Source organism: Chenopodium album, chromosome 10, assembly GCF_948465745.1.
Source record: "Chenopodium album chromosome 10, dcCheAlbu1.1, whole genome shotgun sequence".
NCBI classification, from domain to species: domain Eukaryota; kingdom Viridiplantae; phylum Streptophyta; class Magnoliopsida; order Caryophyllales; family Amaranthaceae; genus Chenopodium; species Chenopodium album.
Window position 1 is genome coordinate 15,872,632 of NC_137843.1, and position 15,139 is coordinate 15,887,770.

Sequence of the window (15,139 nt, forward strand, 5' to 3'; positions counted from 1 at the left end):
ATAACATTCAGAGCCGCCACAAGCTTTCTCCATTGTTGTTCTTACTGTTGCCTCCAATATCAAGACTATTTATGTCTTCATGGTATCAGAGCCAGGTTCGATTCAGCAAGCAAAAAGTGAAAGTTCGAGCTCAAAACCTCTTTCCTTTTATTTTCTCAACATAAAGATTGAATATTTCTGCCTATTTCACCTGTTTTTTTTTCCTCTTTGCTCTCTTTTCTCAAAAGATTGAACCCTTACTCTCGAGATATCAAATTTTCTCTAGCTGATATATAAAATCCCATGTATCTTCACCTTGGAGATGGGCAGCATTCTGTGGCGATTGAGAAGCTAACTAGTGAAGGGAACTATCGAGAATGGAGAAGATCCATGGAGATAAACCTTGCCTCTAAGAGGAGGTTGGGATTTGTGACAGGTCTGGTGAAGAAAGATGCATCTGATGATGCAAAAGCTGATCAATGGGATACATGTAACCACATGGTGATAGCACGGCTTACCAGCAACATGACTGATTCTGTCAAAAAATCTGTGATGTTCCTGAGCACAACTGCTGAAATCTGGAAGCAACTTGAGACCAGATTCTTTCAGACTAATGGTGCAACAAAATACAAGTTAAACAAAGAAGTGTGTGAGATTCAACAGAATGGTGAGTCAATCAGTGACTACTACACCAGGACCAGGTCTTTTATGGGGTGAAAATGAAATAGAGGGCCTGAATATGCTGCCTCCTATTACCTGCTATGACACCTGAGATCAGTGCCTTTATAAGTGCACTGAATGTGCAACTGGAAGAACAACAGCTCTTTCAATTCCTCAATGGACTGGATGTTGTTTATGCTGCTCAGCGAGGTCACATATTGATGCAAAGCCCTCTACCAAGTGTAGAAGCTGCGTGTGCAATTCTGCAGCAAGAAGAGTCTCAAAGAAAGACTCTCAATGACACCAAGGGAGAGGGGGAGCCAACTGCTGTAGGGACCTGGTTGGTCAAACAATAGAGAAAGAGACCTGGAACATCAGGGAGCAGGATGCTCAGTCAGTGGAAGGAAGTCTCACACTGATAAGAAATGCTGGAAGGTAGTTGGGTACCCTAAATGGCATCATATGTACAAGAAGCAGCAAGGAAAGGGTGAATCTGGTGCAAAAGGAAAATGGAACAAGAAAAAAACAGGCAAGTTTGCTGGGAATGTTGAAGAATCAGTGTCTATAACAGCTCAACAGCTGGAACAACTTCTGAAGCTTGTTCCCTCAAGCTCAAAGCAAGGCAAAATTGACTATCATACTGAGGATGAGATGGACGTGAACTTTGCAGGGATGATTGCTTGCTATAATGTCTGTAGGTCTGAGAATGATTGGATAATTGATTCTGGATCAACACATCATATGATTAGTGATGCCAAACTCTTAACCTCATGTACACCTATGAATGACAAAGCTAAAATAAATTTTCCAACTGGTAATATTGTAGCTATAACCTGTAAGGTTGATATTTTGTTGAAAAATGGCTTGAAACTATTGATTGTGTAATGTGTGCCTGAATTCAAACACAACCTGATGTCTGTGGGAAGGTTGATGAAAGATAATGAATGTGAAGTTAAATTCTGCTCTAAATTGTGCACTATTCAGGACTGTGTAACTTAGAGAGTAAGAGCAATAGGTAAAGCTGGAGGTGACCTGTTTTACTTGGAGAATGGTGACAAGAATAAGCAGCTAAAGAAGATAGTAGATGAGAAGAGGATGTTTGGAGATGCAAACAACTTTGTGTGTAATAATTCTAGTCTAGAACTGTGCACTTTGTGGCATAATAGGCTAGGACATGCTCCTATTGTAGACGCCAAATTTTGATCCTACTTTTGTAATTATTACTATTATTATCTTTATTGTTTTTGTAAATAATTATTATTATTTTTCTAATATTTTTATAAACTTAATGACGTTTTTTTTATTATTTAAAACAAAGAAAACGAGTAATAATAATGATTTTTATTCATAATTTCCAAAATACATGTTACAATTTGTACTTCTAAGCTACTAAATTACAAAATATTGAAGTACAGCTTAACACCACATGCACTTTTTACCCTGCTCCACCGAAGTAATTTTCGGGCTTTACTTGTGAATTAGCAAGTAAATTAATGCAGCCGTTAGGAGGACCACTAGCCCCACAATGTACATGAAGTACACCCGTATCATCCTCATGTCTTCCTCAAAAGTAAAGACAGGCTGATCTTCTTGGTTATCTTGAAACATGGTGGCCGAAATTAATGGTGGTTTTTGTTTGGTTTTTTCCGTTAAGGAGGGAGATGGAAGAAAATAAGAATTAAGTGGTGAGTGGAGATTTTGGATAAGGGTAATTTTCTTTTTATAGTAAAATACGTATATGTATAATAATCGTATAGTATAAAGTACAATATTTTTGTCTCTCCAGGGGAATATGTCATTTTCTTCATAAACAAGCATTGTTTACTCCTTTAGAGTATAATAATTATATTCGTATGTTCACTTAGACTGTTAGAGTGTTTATTATTATTATTATTATTATTATTATTATTATTATTATTATTATTATTATTATTATTATTATTATTATTATTTTGTTATTTTATCTAGTGATTTTTGCGATTTGTGCAATACCCTATTATATGACCAGTTTACCTATAAAGTCCGCTACTCTAAAGACTCATGCCCAACCAATGTAAGGAAATGACAAACATTCCCACACCTAAATGGGTACTACATGTCACGGTACACAAGGGACCTCCTTTAATTTTTTATTTTATTTTTTTTACTGCAGACTGAAATAATGCTACTTTTTTTTTATCCCCCACTATTAATATTGGATCCGATAAATATCAATTCGGATCCATTAAATCAATAATCATATATCGATGGGAAACGTATATGTGGATAGGAGTAAAGCAGGCTGATAATGGCCGGAATATATAAGGAAGCACAATATATTTTTGTTAGCTGTTGGAGTATAATATGGACTGTAAAGTATATCGACTCATGGAGTGGCAGAGATCATTCATATTGTGAGGATAGGATTCAAGGGGCTGCAGTAATAATGTGAGTTGAGATAGAAATGCATGAGGCTACAGTGTTAACGTGAGTTTGTAGCAGAAATGTGAATGCATGAAGTTAGAATAACAACTTAAGCTTGTATCAATTCGTGGAGCAACAGTAGTGGTGTAGGCTTGTAGCAATCAGTTACACTCCACTTTATGATTGTGAAGCTATTTTTGGGGATCATGTCCCCTTGGTGGACTGTTTTTTTTTTCTTTTCTTTCTTCTCGTTTCTTCAATTTTTTTTGATCTAATTTTGTATATCTTTCCATCGTCAATGGTGAAATAATACGACTATGATAGATATAAATTTGTGTTTTAGTAGGGTAAGACAGGATAAGAGTTCTTTTTTAAAAAAAAAAGAAGTCGTTTGGTTTAGGGATATATATTACTCTTGACCACGTTAACTTTATGTCGTATGACTTAATAATTATTACTCTTAACCATGTCAACTTTTTGTTATATGGTTTTACATAGTATTTTTTTACTCTGACCACGTCAATTTTTATATGACTTTATATGATTTACATTACTTACGTTTTTTTTAAGGAAGGGTTATTGTTTGTAATGCTCATACGTATAAGATTTTGTCGTATGGTTAAATGTTCTTGGGTAAATTTATATGTATTGTCTAATAAGGGCAAGGGTTATTTTTTATTTTATTTTATTTAAGCTCTGAAAATATTTTGTCCACCTCTACTAGTATTGTAACCTAATGTCTTTGTGTAACTTTCAGAACTGACATCTTAGGGAGATGTTTATTTTATAAGTATTGTTTTAGTACCTTGGTGAGTATAATAGTCACTAAATAAATTTAAGCACTCTGCCATACGTATACCATGTGAGTACTTTTGAGTTGTGACATGACTTGGTTATATATTTTCTTTTTTGTAATACCATGGCATTTTAGAACCTTTTTATTATATGAATATTAGAGTCTGATTTAATTACAGTTTTCTTTATTTTCTCAGTTTGAGTGTTGCAAAACAGATTAAGTAGTTTGTTACATATAAAACGAAAGAATTTAATATCAAGATTCTCATTATTACCAAAATCTTGATATTTACCTTTTAAATCCTTGAATTTTAATTTATTTACTTTTTTTTATTTATAAATTAACCCCTTTATTTTCCTATAAATACCCCCCTAATTTTCTCATTTTAACACAAAAAAAAAATTCCTACTAATTCTCTCTCTAAAAGTTCTCTCTAAAAATTCTCCTCTAATCTTTTGCTTTAGTTAAAATCTCTCTAATTTTGCTTTATTTTTAAGTTATTATCTTATAAAATCATCATATATTTAAGTTGTTATTTTATTTAAGTATTGTTACTATCTTTAATTCCTAAAAAAAAAACACAAAAAATATTTTAAGTTCAAGTATTGTTGTTATTTTCATCTTTGTTAAAAAATTAGCTTAATTGTTCAAGTATTCCTATTCTATATTAAAACCAAAAAAAGTTTATTTCTCAAGATTTAGTTTAATTCTTCAAGTTTATTTTCTATAATCAAAAATAAAAAAATAAAAAAAAAGTTCATTAGCTTTATTTTGCACTAATTTATTTTAATATCTCAAAATTCCAAAAAAAAAATATCAGTTAGTCTCTTTTATTTCACTCTAATTAAGGAGTTATCATCTTTTAATACTTGATAAGCAAGAAGGGTTATCCAAAAAATTGTTACATCAAGCTCAAGGTATTATCTTTATTACTTTCTCAATTTCCTTAATTATTATTATTATGCTAACTAATGTGTTTGTTTTCATGTGATGTTCCCAATAGGGGTAATGACGATATTAGGTGCTAAATTAGCCCTAAATCTTTCATTACTCCACATTAGAAAAGCCGAGCCTATTGGTGAGGTGATAGGTTATAAAAGAAGGGGGGTTAATTGCATGACATCTCTTTCTAATGCATTTTAAATATGAAAGGTTAATACATTCATGTGTCTGTCTAAGATATATTTTTAAGAATTTCCTTCTTAAAGTGAGCTTAAAGACCTAAGGAATTAAGAGTTTATGTAAAGGATGTTCAAGAGTGAAGAGTTACTTACCACATCTCAAAGATGGCCTATAAAACAACCCTTACATCCAAAAGAAATTCTATTTCTTTAGCTCAAGTGATAGAACTTTTCAAGGGCTTTCCAACCGTATCTCACAATAATTTTTTCGATTTTTCTATGATTTTTAATGATTTTTTTAGTTTAAGCTATCAAAGAGATGAAAAAGGCACTTTTTTTTTCTCTTAAATTGCTTTTTAAAATTGTATTAATTTATTTTTAAGAAACTAATGGTGTCATAGAACCTATATTACACTATATTATGTATTTTTAATTTATGGAACTTTAGTTATTAAGAGTCTTAAATGGTTTAATTTTATTTAAGAGATGACTTTAGAAATAAGAGTTTTAACAAACTTTAATTCAAAATGTTGTTGTTTTAAATAAATCTTTAATATTACTTAAAAGATGACTTTTGAAATAAGTGATGTCTTAAGGACTTTAATTTTATTTTAAGACGACTTCAGAAATAAGAGTTTTAACAAACTTTAAAATCTTTTATAATTTTGTGAACCTTCTTATTTCAAACCCTTTCGCGACACAAGAATGAATTGTAACTTTGCTTGTTTGTTTTAATAATTAATGATAGTTAATATAAGGTTATGGCCTCATTTCCAAACATGAGGTTAAGATTAATTATTTAGTTGTATAAGGTTGTAACAATTATCCATCTCCATAAAAATAAGCTTATATCCCATTATAATGACCCGATGGATTATTTGACAATCGGATACGATTAACTAGTTTATTGTTCCCTTTTATTTGGAAGTAAGGCCTTGACAGGTGTCGTGTTTTACTTGGTCAATTCCATTAAGCCTAAACACATAACCCTTAAAACCTTACAAAGATTACCCTTGAGTGTTTTTAAACCCAAAGTGAGATTATACAATGAACCTTACAGTTTCACTCCAAAAAATACCTTGACCCACTAAAAAAGTCGTCAATTGGGACGCATTTGTTGAATTGTTTTCTTCAAAAGACATTTTTGGTGATCACTAATCGGGGTGATTTTTCCTCAACCAAGGTGGTTCATTTTACTTTTATGAGTGAATCCGTCAAAGATCACTAAGATTCCACTTACAAAAAATGACGTTTATGTCAACTACCCAAATTAAAAATCCAATGGAATTGGTAATTTAAAACATGGCATTTGTCCGAACTACGAAGGTTTTGATTCGTGAGTGAATTCAAAATCTCACTATGATCGGCACATAGTGCAATTTTGGTGCTCAAACCTACCTTATATTAATTATTATGTCATTTTTTTTGTGATTAACACGTCTTAAAACTTGATTTTTAACAACGCAATAGTAAGAGCCCGTTCCTTAGAACGGAAGGGAAGACGAGTTTCAGACATTCGATTCTCTTAACCTAAACCCCGAACCCTGTGCCTTATTTATCTTTATGGAGTTAACAGTTGATTATTTTTTTTTAGTTTATTTCTTAAAATTGACTGTTTTAAAATCCGTCCTTATTCGGATAAAAATAAGGTGGCGACTCTAATTTTTGTTTATAAGTCTTATCAGACACTTAAGTGGAACCTTTATAGACCAATCTTTGTCCACTAAAAACTAGGTACCACACCTATGAGCAAAATTGTGAAAATTGGTTGTGTATCTAACTCTAAGTTTGCTGATGATGCTGTATGTTTGATTTTCCCTATGGCTAAAATTACAAAGTTACCATTCCCTAATAGTAATTCTCATGCTCAGAAATTGTTTGAAATGATATATATTGATATATGGGGTCCCTACAGGGTGAAAACGAAGGGAAATTACAGATATCTCCTAACAATAGTTAATGACTATTCTAGGGCCACATGGGTTCAATTGGTGAAATTGAAATAAGAAGCTTAGAGTGCTATAAGGGCATTTATATAGTTTGCTCAAACTCAATTTCAGTCAACTGTAAAGGTAGTAAGGTATGATAATGCTTTAGAATTTGATGATAAAAAATGCAGGGAATACTTTAGTGACCTAGGGGTAGTTCATCAAACATCATGTGTTGATAGACCCCAACAAAATGGAAGAGTGGAGAAAAAACATAGAAACATTCTTGAAATGGCAAGAGCCCTGAGATTTCAAGCAGGCTTGCCTCTCCAATTTTGGGGTGATTGTGTGCTGACTACTACATACATCATCAATAGAATTCCTAATAGAATTAATAAAAACATATCACCATATGAAAAGATATTTGGTAAGAAGCCTGATTATTTCCATATGAAAGTATTTGGGTGTCTTTCTATGGCCTATAATCCTACTATGAACAAAGATAAATTTGCTGCTAGAGGTGTACCTCGTGTTTTTCTAGGATACGTTCAGCATCAAAAGGGATACAAGCTGTTGAATCTTATGAACCCAACAATTGTTTGTGTTAAGAGATGTTAAGTTATATGAAAAGATATTTCCTTACAACAAAGGAAAAATCCATTCAAAGTTGTGTGACTCCAGTACCTGTAAAGTTTCCCTCAGATGCTCCTATTTCAGAAGAAGAGGAAGTGGAAGGAAATGAAAGAGGAAATGATGTCAATATGGAAGATCAAAATGAAACTGTTGTAGAGCACCACCTAGAATCAGACTCAGAGGATAATGACACACCAGATCTGGAAACAGAACAGACTAAAATGAGTGATCAGACTGCAAATCAGGCAGATGATGAACCACAACCTGTTCAAATTGACCCGAGGAGGTCAACTCGAGCAAAGAAAGCTCCATCTTGGACCACAAATTATGACATGGGGCAGAAAAGGGCTCATGCTACACGTGTCTCCACCTAAGAACCTCAATTTGCAGCTTTTCTGACTCAAGTTGTTGATCAGAGTGAACCCACTCATTTCAGAGATGCTGTGAGAGAAGAAAAGTGGGTAGTGGCCATGAATGATGAGATAACAGCTCTAGAGAAGAATGGTACTTGGGATGTCACTGACTTGCCAGCAGGAAAGAGGGCAATAGCCAGCAAATGGTTGTATAAAACAAAACTCAACCCAGATGGGACCATAGAAAGACACAAAGCAAGACTAGTTGTGTTAGGTTGCAAACAAAGATATGAGATTGATTATGATGAGACTTTTGCTTCAGTGGCAAAAATGAGTACTGTGAGATCCTTGTTGGCAGTAGTAGCTATTGAGAATTGGGTGGTATGGCAAATGGATGTAAAAAATGCTTTGTTACATGGTGATTTGGAGGAAGATGTGTACATGACTATGCCTGCTGGATATACAGATTAAGGAAGCAGAGTTCAAGTGAATTCTTTAGAGCAGAAGACAATACAGCACCACAAAGTGTGCAAACTCAAAAAATCCCTATATGGCCTAAAACAAGCTCCAAGGCAATGGTTTTCAAAACTATCCACCGCCCTAAATCAGTTTGGGTTCACTCAATCCAAAGCTGACTACTCCCTGTTCACCAAACAACATGAACAATTATTTGTTGTGTATCTAGTGTATGTTGATGATTTGCTGCTAGCTGGAAATGATAAGTCACTCCTTACAAAGGTAAAGCAATTCATGGTCTCTCAGTTTCACATGAAAGATCTAGGAAATGTCAGATATTTCTTGGGAATAAGGGTGGACAAATCAGATCAAGGCATCTTTCTCTCCCAGAAGAAATACACTCTGGACCTTATCAAAGAGTTTGGTATGCAAAAGGCCAAACCAGTAAAAATTCCTATAGATCCTCACCTGAAATTCACAGCTGAAGGTGGTGATTTGCTTCCCAATGTCATTGAGTATCAGAGTACTCATTGGCCGATTAATATACATGGGCCTTACAAGGCCTGATATCACCTATGCAGTGAAAACTCTGAGCCAATTTATGCAACATCCTACTACAGTGCATATGCAAGTAGCAAAGAGGATTCTAAGATATCTAAAGCTAGCCCCTGGTCAAGGCATTCTGTTGGCATCTAAGTCGGCTGCAATTCTAGCTGCATACTCAGATAGTGATTGGGGAGGATGACCCATCACCAGACGGTCCACCACAGGCTAGTGTATCCTACTGGGAGCTTCACCTCTGTCCTGGAAGTTCAAAAGACAACATGTTGTAGCAAAATCATCAGCAGAGGCAGAATATAGGGCTATGGCACTAGCAACATGTGAAGTCACTTGGCTCAAGCACTTACTCAAAGACTTGGGTATGAAGAAAATAGGTGCTGCAATCTTGAAGGTAGACAACCAAGCAGCCCTATCAATTGCAGCAAATCTAGTTCAACATGAAAGAACAAAACATGTTGAACTCGATCATCATTTTTTTCGAGAGAAGGTTACTGCAGGAGACATACGTCCTGAGTATGTTCAATCATCACAGAAACCAGCTGACATCCTAAGGAAACCCATGACTATAGCTCAAAAACAACAATTGTTCTCCAAACTCGGAATTATGTCAAATCATTCCTCATTTGAGGGGGAGTGATGAAGATATATGAAGTATATGTATTAGCTACCATGGGTGTAATATGGGTCGTATGGGTGTAATATCTACTTCCTTAATCTTTAGTGTCAGTTGTCCTGTAGTGCAGCTGTAATAGACTAATAGCTAAGTCACTATGTCAGATCTTTCTAGGGATTGCTTCCTAGGACTATATATATGTACATAGGGTGTAATTGAAGGAATAACACAGAAAATAATATTCAGAGGCGCCACAAGCTTTCTCCATTGTTGTTTTTGCTGTTGCCTCCAATATTAAGGCCTTGAGTGCAATAATTTGGGTAAAGCATGAATAATAAGGTTAAATTCTCTCAAATGTGCTGTCTAGCTCACAAATTCCGGTCCAAAAAAACCACAATGGTAAAGTTTGAATTGGGTAATTTGACTAAACAATGTCAACAGAGTAGAGGTGTTCAACATCCGCTCAGTCCATTAGCCTAGACCAATTTGGCCCAAAAATAGGGCAGCTTTTTGCACAAGACATGTTTTTAGTTAAAAAGAACCGAACCCCGCCCAAAAAGCCTGTTTTGGCCCGACAAACCCGCTACTTTTTTGCGGTTTTCTGCACGAGATATGATGTTAAGGCCTAACCCGATTTTTTAATCACTTCTAAAGGGATAAGTAAGAGATACCTTATTGATTAGAGCTTTCCTCTCAATATTAAGGATCCTAGGATCGATTCCCACCACCAATCCACTTAATCAATTGAGTTTTAGCCTAGAACTAATCCACTTTAACGATATTAATTAAAGAATTTGGATTAGATATGATAGTATAAATTAATTATTAGAGAAACAAAAAAAATCTTTAAATAAAAAATCTTTTTAACAGTTGTAGCATTTTAGCTTGATGACACAACTATATTTTCAAGTTGCTACTGTGCGTGCTCACTTGAATTTTTGTAATTCGCAAATTCACATAACTTCATAAGTATCATGCTTGTTTTCCATTTGCACATTTCATGATATGGTAGGTTTTCTTATTATAAATAATCTAGTAAAACACCAAAGGCACGCTCAATATATTTACGAGCAATTTTCCCATTGTTTTGTGAACAATTTATGTTTAAGAGTTTTTTAGACGATTATGACATCATTATATGTTACTCATTTTGGATATCCCTTTGTATGTATTTCCATTCAAATCAAACTAAATTTGTTGAGAATGATCATTTAGAATATTATCGAAAAGGGAGAATGTTATACTTTCTTTAAAGGAAAACATGGAAATTAATAATTCCATGTTTATCATTTATGCTCAAAATAATCCCACCTTTTAAAATTCGAAAACAATCCCACGTTTTAGAAGTTCGAAAACAATCCCACCTTTAACCTCTATATTTTGTTGCTGCTTTTTAGGAGCCCATATCTGCTTTGGAGCTTGTTTTGCAACAACAGCTGGATTATATGGCTTAACATAAGCTGAACAATCATGCCCTGGCATTAGGCATTTTTTTTTTCAGTAACTTGGCTTCCAATCTTATATCAGCTTCTATTTAAATTTAACTCTCATCTCATCCTCGTTCAATCCAAATATGATTAGGTGTAGGGAATAATTCAAGCATTCCACACTTGAGCCCCACTGTGATCATCCACTTAGTATGGTGGCGTCCAAAGGAAAGGAAGCTAGAGCAAAAGAGTCGCCAACAAGTTTTAGGAACTTGTAAACCATTCAGAGGGTGAAGGTTACACCCCTTCACAATCCATGAGATCGCTAACTCCATAGTGGTCTGGAACCATGACTGGATATTCGGGGATAAAGGTATAAATCCAACCTAAAAGGGATTGAACCTCCTAAAGAAGATTCAACCTGCCCTAAATAGGCCTCTACTTTATTCTTCTCATAATTATGTGCGCTTTCTAACTAACATACAATCGATATATTAACCTAAACCTATTTACACTAGTAGAATAAACATAATGGCAAGCGGTTCAAACCCCCTAATGGCAAGCGGTTTTGAACCGCATGGGCTTAGGGGGCTTGCCATTAGCCATTTAAATGGCAAGCGGTTCAGAACCGCTTGCCATTACTAGAGAAAGGGCAGCGGTTTTGGCGCCAAACCGCTGCCCATTATGGGAATAAAAAATAAATTTTTTTTTTTTTTGGTTTTTTCCACATAAATTGATACACAAACTAAACATATGTAAAAACATTAATATTTTTATTAATTATTTGTTGTAATATTACATTTACATCAAAAAAATTAATACAAGTAATAAAACTAATACAAATAATAAAATCAGCTCTATTAAATAAAAAAATTAAAAAAAAAAACTAATGTTGCGTCGTACCACCAGCCACGACCACCGACACCCCCGGCCCACCGCGGCCCACCACGACCCCCACCAATACCAAAACACCGCCCAGCACCACCACCAACCATTAGCCGTCCACCCACAACAACTCCCACCAACACCACCACACACCACGACCACCACCAACAACAACTAGATCTGAAACAAACCAATTCAACCACCCATCACAATAAAATTAAAAACAAAAAACTGAAAAAACAAAATAAAGGAAATACCTTGAATACCACCAAAAAATCGAAATTGGCTTTAAATTTGGGTTTTATGGGTCAAATTCGACCATAAAAACTGTAGATCTAAAGTTTTTATGGTCGAATTCGACCATAAAAACCCACACGCACCACCACCGGACTACCACCATTTAAACCCACATGAATTGGCTCGAAAACCAATGGCTCGAATTGGCTCGAAAACCCACCGGACTACCACCAGATGTCGCTTGAAAACCCACCGGACTACCATCGGAATTAGCTCGAAAACCCACAAGCAGCAATGAGGGTCTTGGTGTGAGAAAGGAAAGAAAGAGATGAGAGAGAAAGAGAAGGAGAAAGGAGAGATGAGTAGATGGCGTGATAATGGAGGGGAGAGAGGAGAGAGAAGTGAGGGATTGAATGAGAGGAGAGAGAGCGAACTGAGAATAGGGGTGAAAGGGGAGAGAGGCTGTGAGATGGGGAATTATTGGGCTTAGGGTTTGTGAATTGTGATCCCGCCTTTTTTTTTTCTAAATGGCAAGCGGTTTGGGGTTGAACCGCTTGCCAATATATATAATGGCAAGCGGTTCAACCCCAAACCGCTTGCCATTACATATATTGGCAAGCGGTTCGTGCCAAAACCGCTTGCCATTTAATATTACAGGTTTATTTTAAAAAAATTGGGTAAATGGCAAGCGGATTTTTAAAACCGCTTGCCATTTGGGGCTTCCCATCACTTATTTTCTACTAGTGTTAATTTATGTTGGTTGAATATTAATGCACAAACAAAACTATTATTGGCGATCACTTGAATTAAAATCACATTAGCCTAAATAAAATTATCAATTATCTTATTAAGCGTGATTTCAAGTACAAATTCCTTTTAAACCTGCAAGAGAGGGCGTGATCAAGCAATAACAATAACATCAAGCAACATAATAAAAACAACCACCATAATAATATCCTCATCAAAGCATAATAATATTAGCAAGATCCTAGGCATGATAATAACAAGATTAATAACAAATCCTAGCAAGTCGCTAAACAATAAAGATCAAAGTTTTAGCCCTAACATGATACTAACTTGATAGAAGAAATAGGAAGCAACCTAAACATGATATTAGAAAGCAATAAAAGACATCCTAACATGATACTATAAAGCAATAAATAATCATCCTAACATGATACTAGTAATTAAAATAATATAAGCATGCTTTCTATAGATATATAGCAATAAAACAACTTACTTTGTTGCCTCGTATCTCTTTCTATCAAAACAATACACACGTTAGTAACTTCAAGGAAAATATTAAATCAAATAATTAATTTAAATAATTGAAATAGAGATTTGGGGCCAAACCCTTAGAAATTATCAATCTTTCATGTTTAGGGCGAAGGCAACTTCAAAATTGGCTATGTGTGTCTAAGTATCGTGAATGCAGTATTGTATTTTGAAAAGGTTAGGCTTAGAAAGAGAGAGAAAGAACAAGCTTCTAGCTTTAAGAGAGAAGAGAATTAGATGATTGTTGGTGATTAAAACGGGAAAATACGACCCTATTTATAGAGAAAAACATCCGAAATGATTAGAAAAGAGTTAGAATTCGAATCAGAATAAAATTCCTTTTGACGCGGCAAGATAAGGACAATCGCGTCGCGATAAAATCAGTTATTTGCGGATTTTGTTCTTATCATAACTTTTGATCTAGAAGTCGAAATAAGTCATATAATATGTAGTTGGAAAGATCTTGAAGTCTAATTTTCAAAACAATTAGAATCAGATAAAAATATTTTGTAGATAAAAAGATATGGCCAAAATAGTGGAAGGGTGTCAGTTTTAGATAGAGTTTCATATTTCTTTCATATATTTTCCGTTATAACTCAGAATTAATATTATAATATATCATTGGAAAGATAATTTCAAGATATATCCAACCATATAAATTTGGATAAAAATTATAAGGCACGAAAATAATATCTGAACATATTCCATTTCGCACAAAACAAGGACTCTAAAAAAGAGGAGCTGAGTTTATTCAATTTCAAACTCTTTAATCTTATCTTTTCAAGAAAGGATAATTAAAATCTCTTAGAAACTTATAGAAGCTTCTAATTAATACTAATTAGTTTAGCAATGGGATTAAAGCCTTTGGACCCTCCACATGATCATTGGGTCGTAGGTAAAATCCGGTTTGGGCTCAGTTTAGTATTTTGGTCATAACTTCCTCATTATTCATCGGAATTGGGCTTATAATATATCGTTGGAAAGGTCTTTTCAAGTCCCATCCAACTACACAATTATTGAACCCATATCATGGACCAAACTAAACTAGAATGGACGTTTTTCATAAATAGAGTACGAAAAGAAAGATTATCAAAAACAGAAAGAAGTATTTTTATTAAAAACAGATAGATTCACGAGACCCTTTCACATTTCACCTCGTTCGATAATCAATGACGTGAAATATATTCATCACTGGGTTTGGTTTTTGGGGAGACAAAATCAGGTGTCTACATTAGGGAGTGTTGTGGTAACATCCATTTCAACCAAAATACGGGCAAAGGAAAACTCATTGTTGTCTGGTAGTACAATCGTTTGCAAATAGAGGAACACCAAAATTACTATCAATTTAGCTCAAAGAGTTGGCACTCTAGCACCTGTACGTAGTAGGTAAGTAGGGCAAATTATCCTTGGGATTGAGTCTTAGGAGTATAAATAATGGGCTGCTAATGATATGCAATCAATCCTTTCAGCCGTCATCTTCTGCTTTCCTGTTTTCATTCTCTTGCTCTATTTCCCTCACTAAAGACTGTTAAGTCTTCATGGTATTAGAGCCAGGTTCGATTCAGCAAGAGAAAAATTAATTGCAGAATCACCTTGACTTGATTTCACCTTAAAGATCAAATCTTGAATCTCATATCACCCTCTAGCCTTTAAAGTTTCGATCTTTCTCTCTTAAAATGTCGAAAATTTCCCTTGCTGATATGCAAAACCCATTGTATCTTTACCCTAGAGATGAGCAACACTCCGTATATGTGGAAAAGCTGACAAGTGAGAGCAACTATAGGGAGTGGAGGAGATTTATGGAGATCAACC

At 34.6% G+C, this 15,139-nt stretch overlaps 1 protein-coding gene across 1 annotated transcript; it reads left to right on the forward strand.

Annotated features, from left to right (window-relative positions):
* The first annotated feature begins 282 nt into the window (after positions 1-282).
* Positions 283-1,842, forward strand: LOC145564930 (uncharacterized). Its single transcript, XM_081625082.1, has 4 exons — positions 283-680; positions 758-968; positions 1,018-1,479; positions 1,639-1,842. The coding sequence occupies exons 1-4, from the start codon at positions 283-285 to the stop codon at positions 1,840-1,842; spliced, it is 1,275 nt and encodes a 424-aa protein (XP_081481208.1).
* Positions 1,843-15,139: the final 13,297 nt, after the last annotated feature.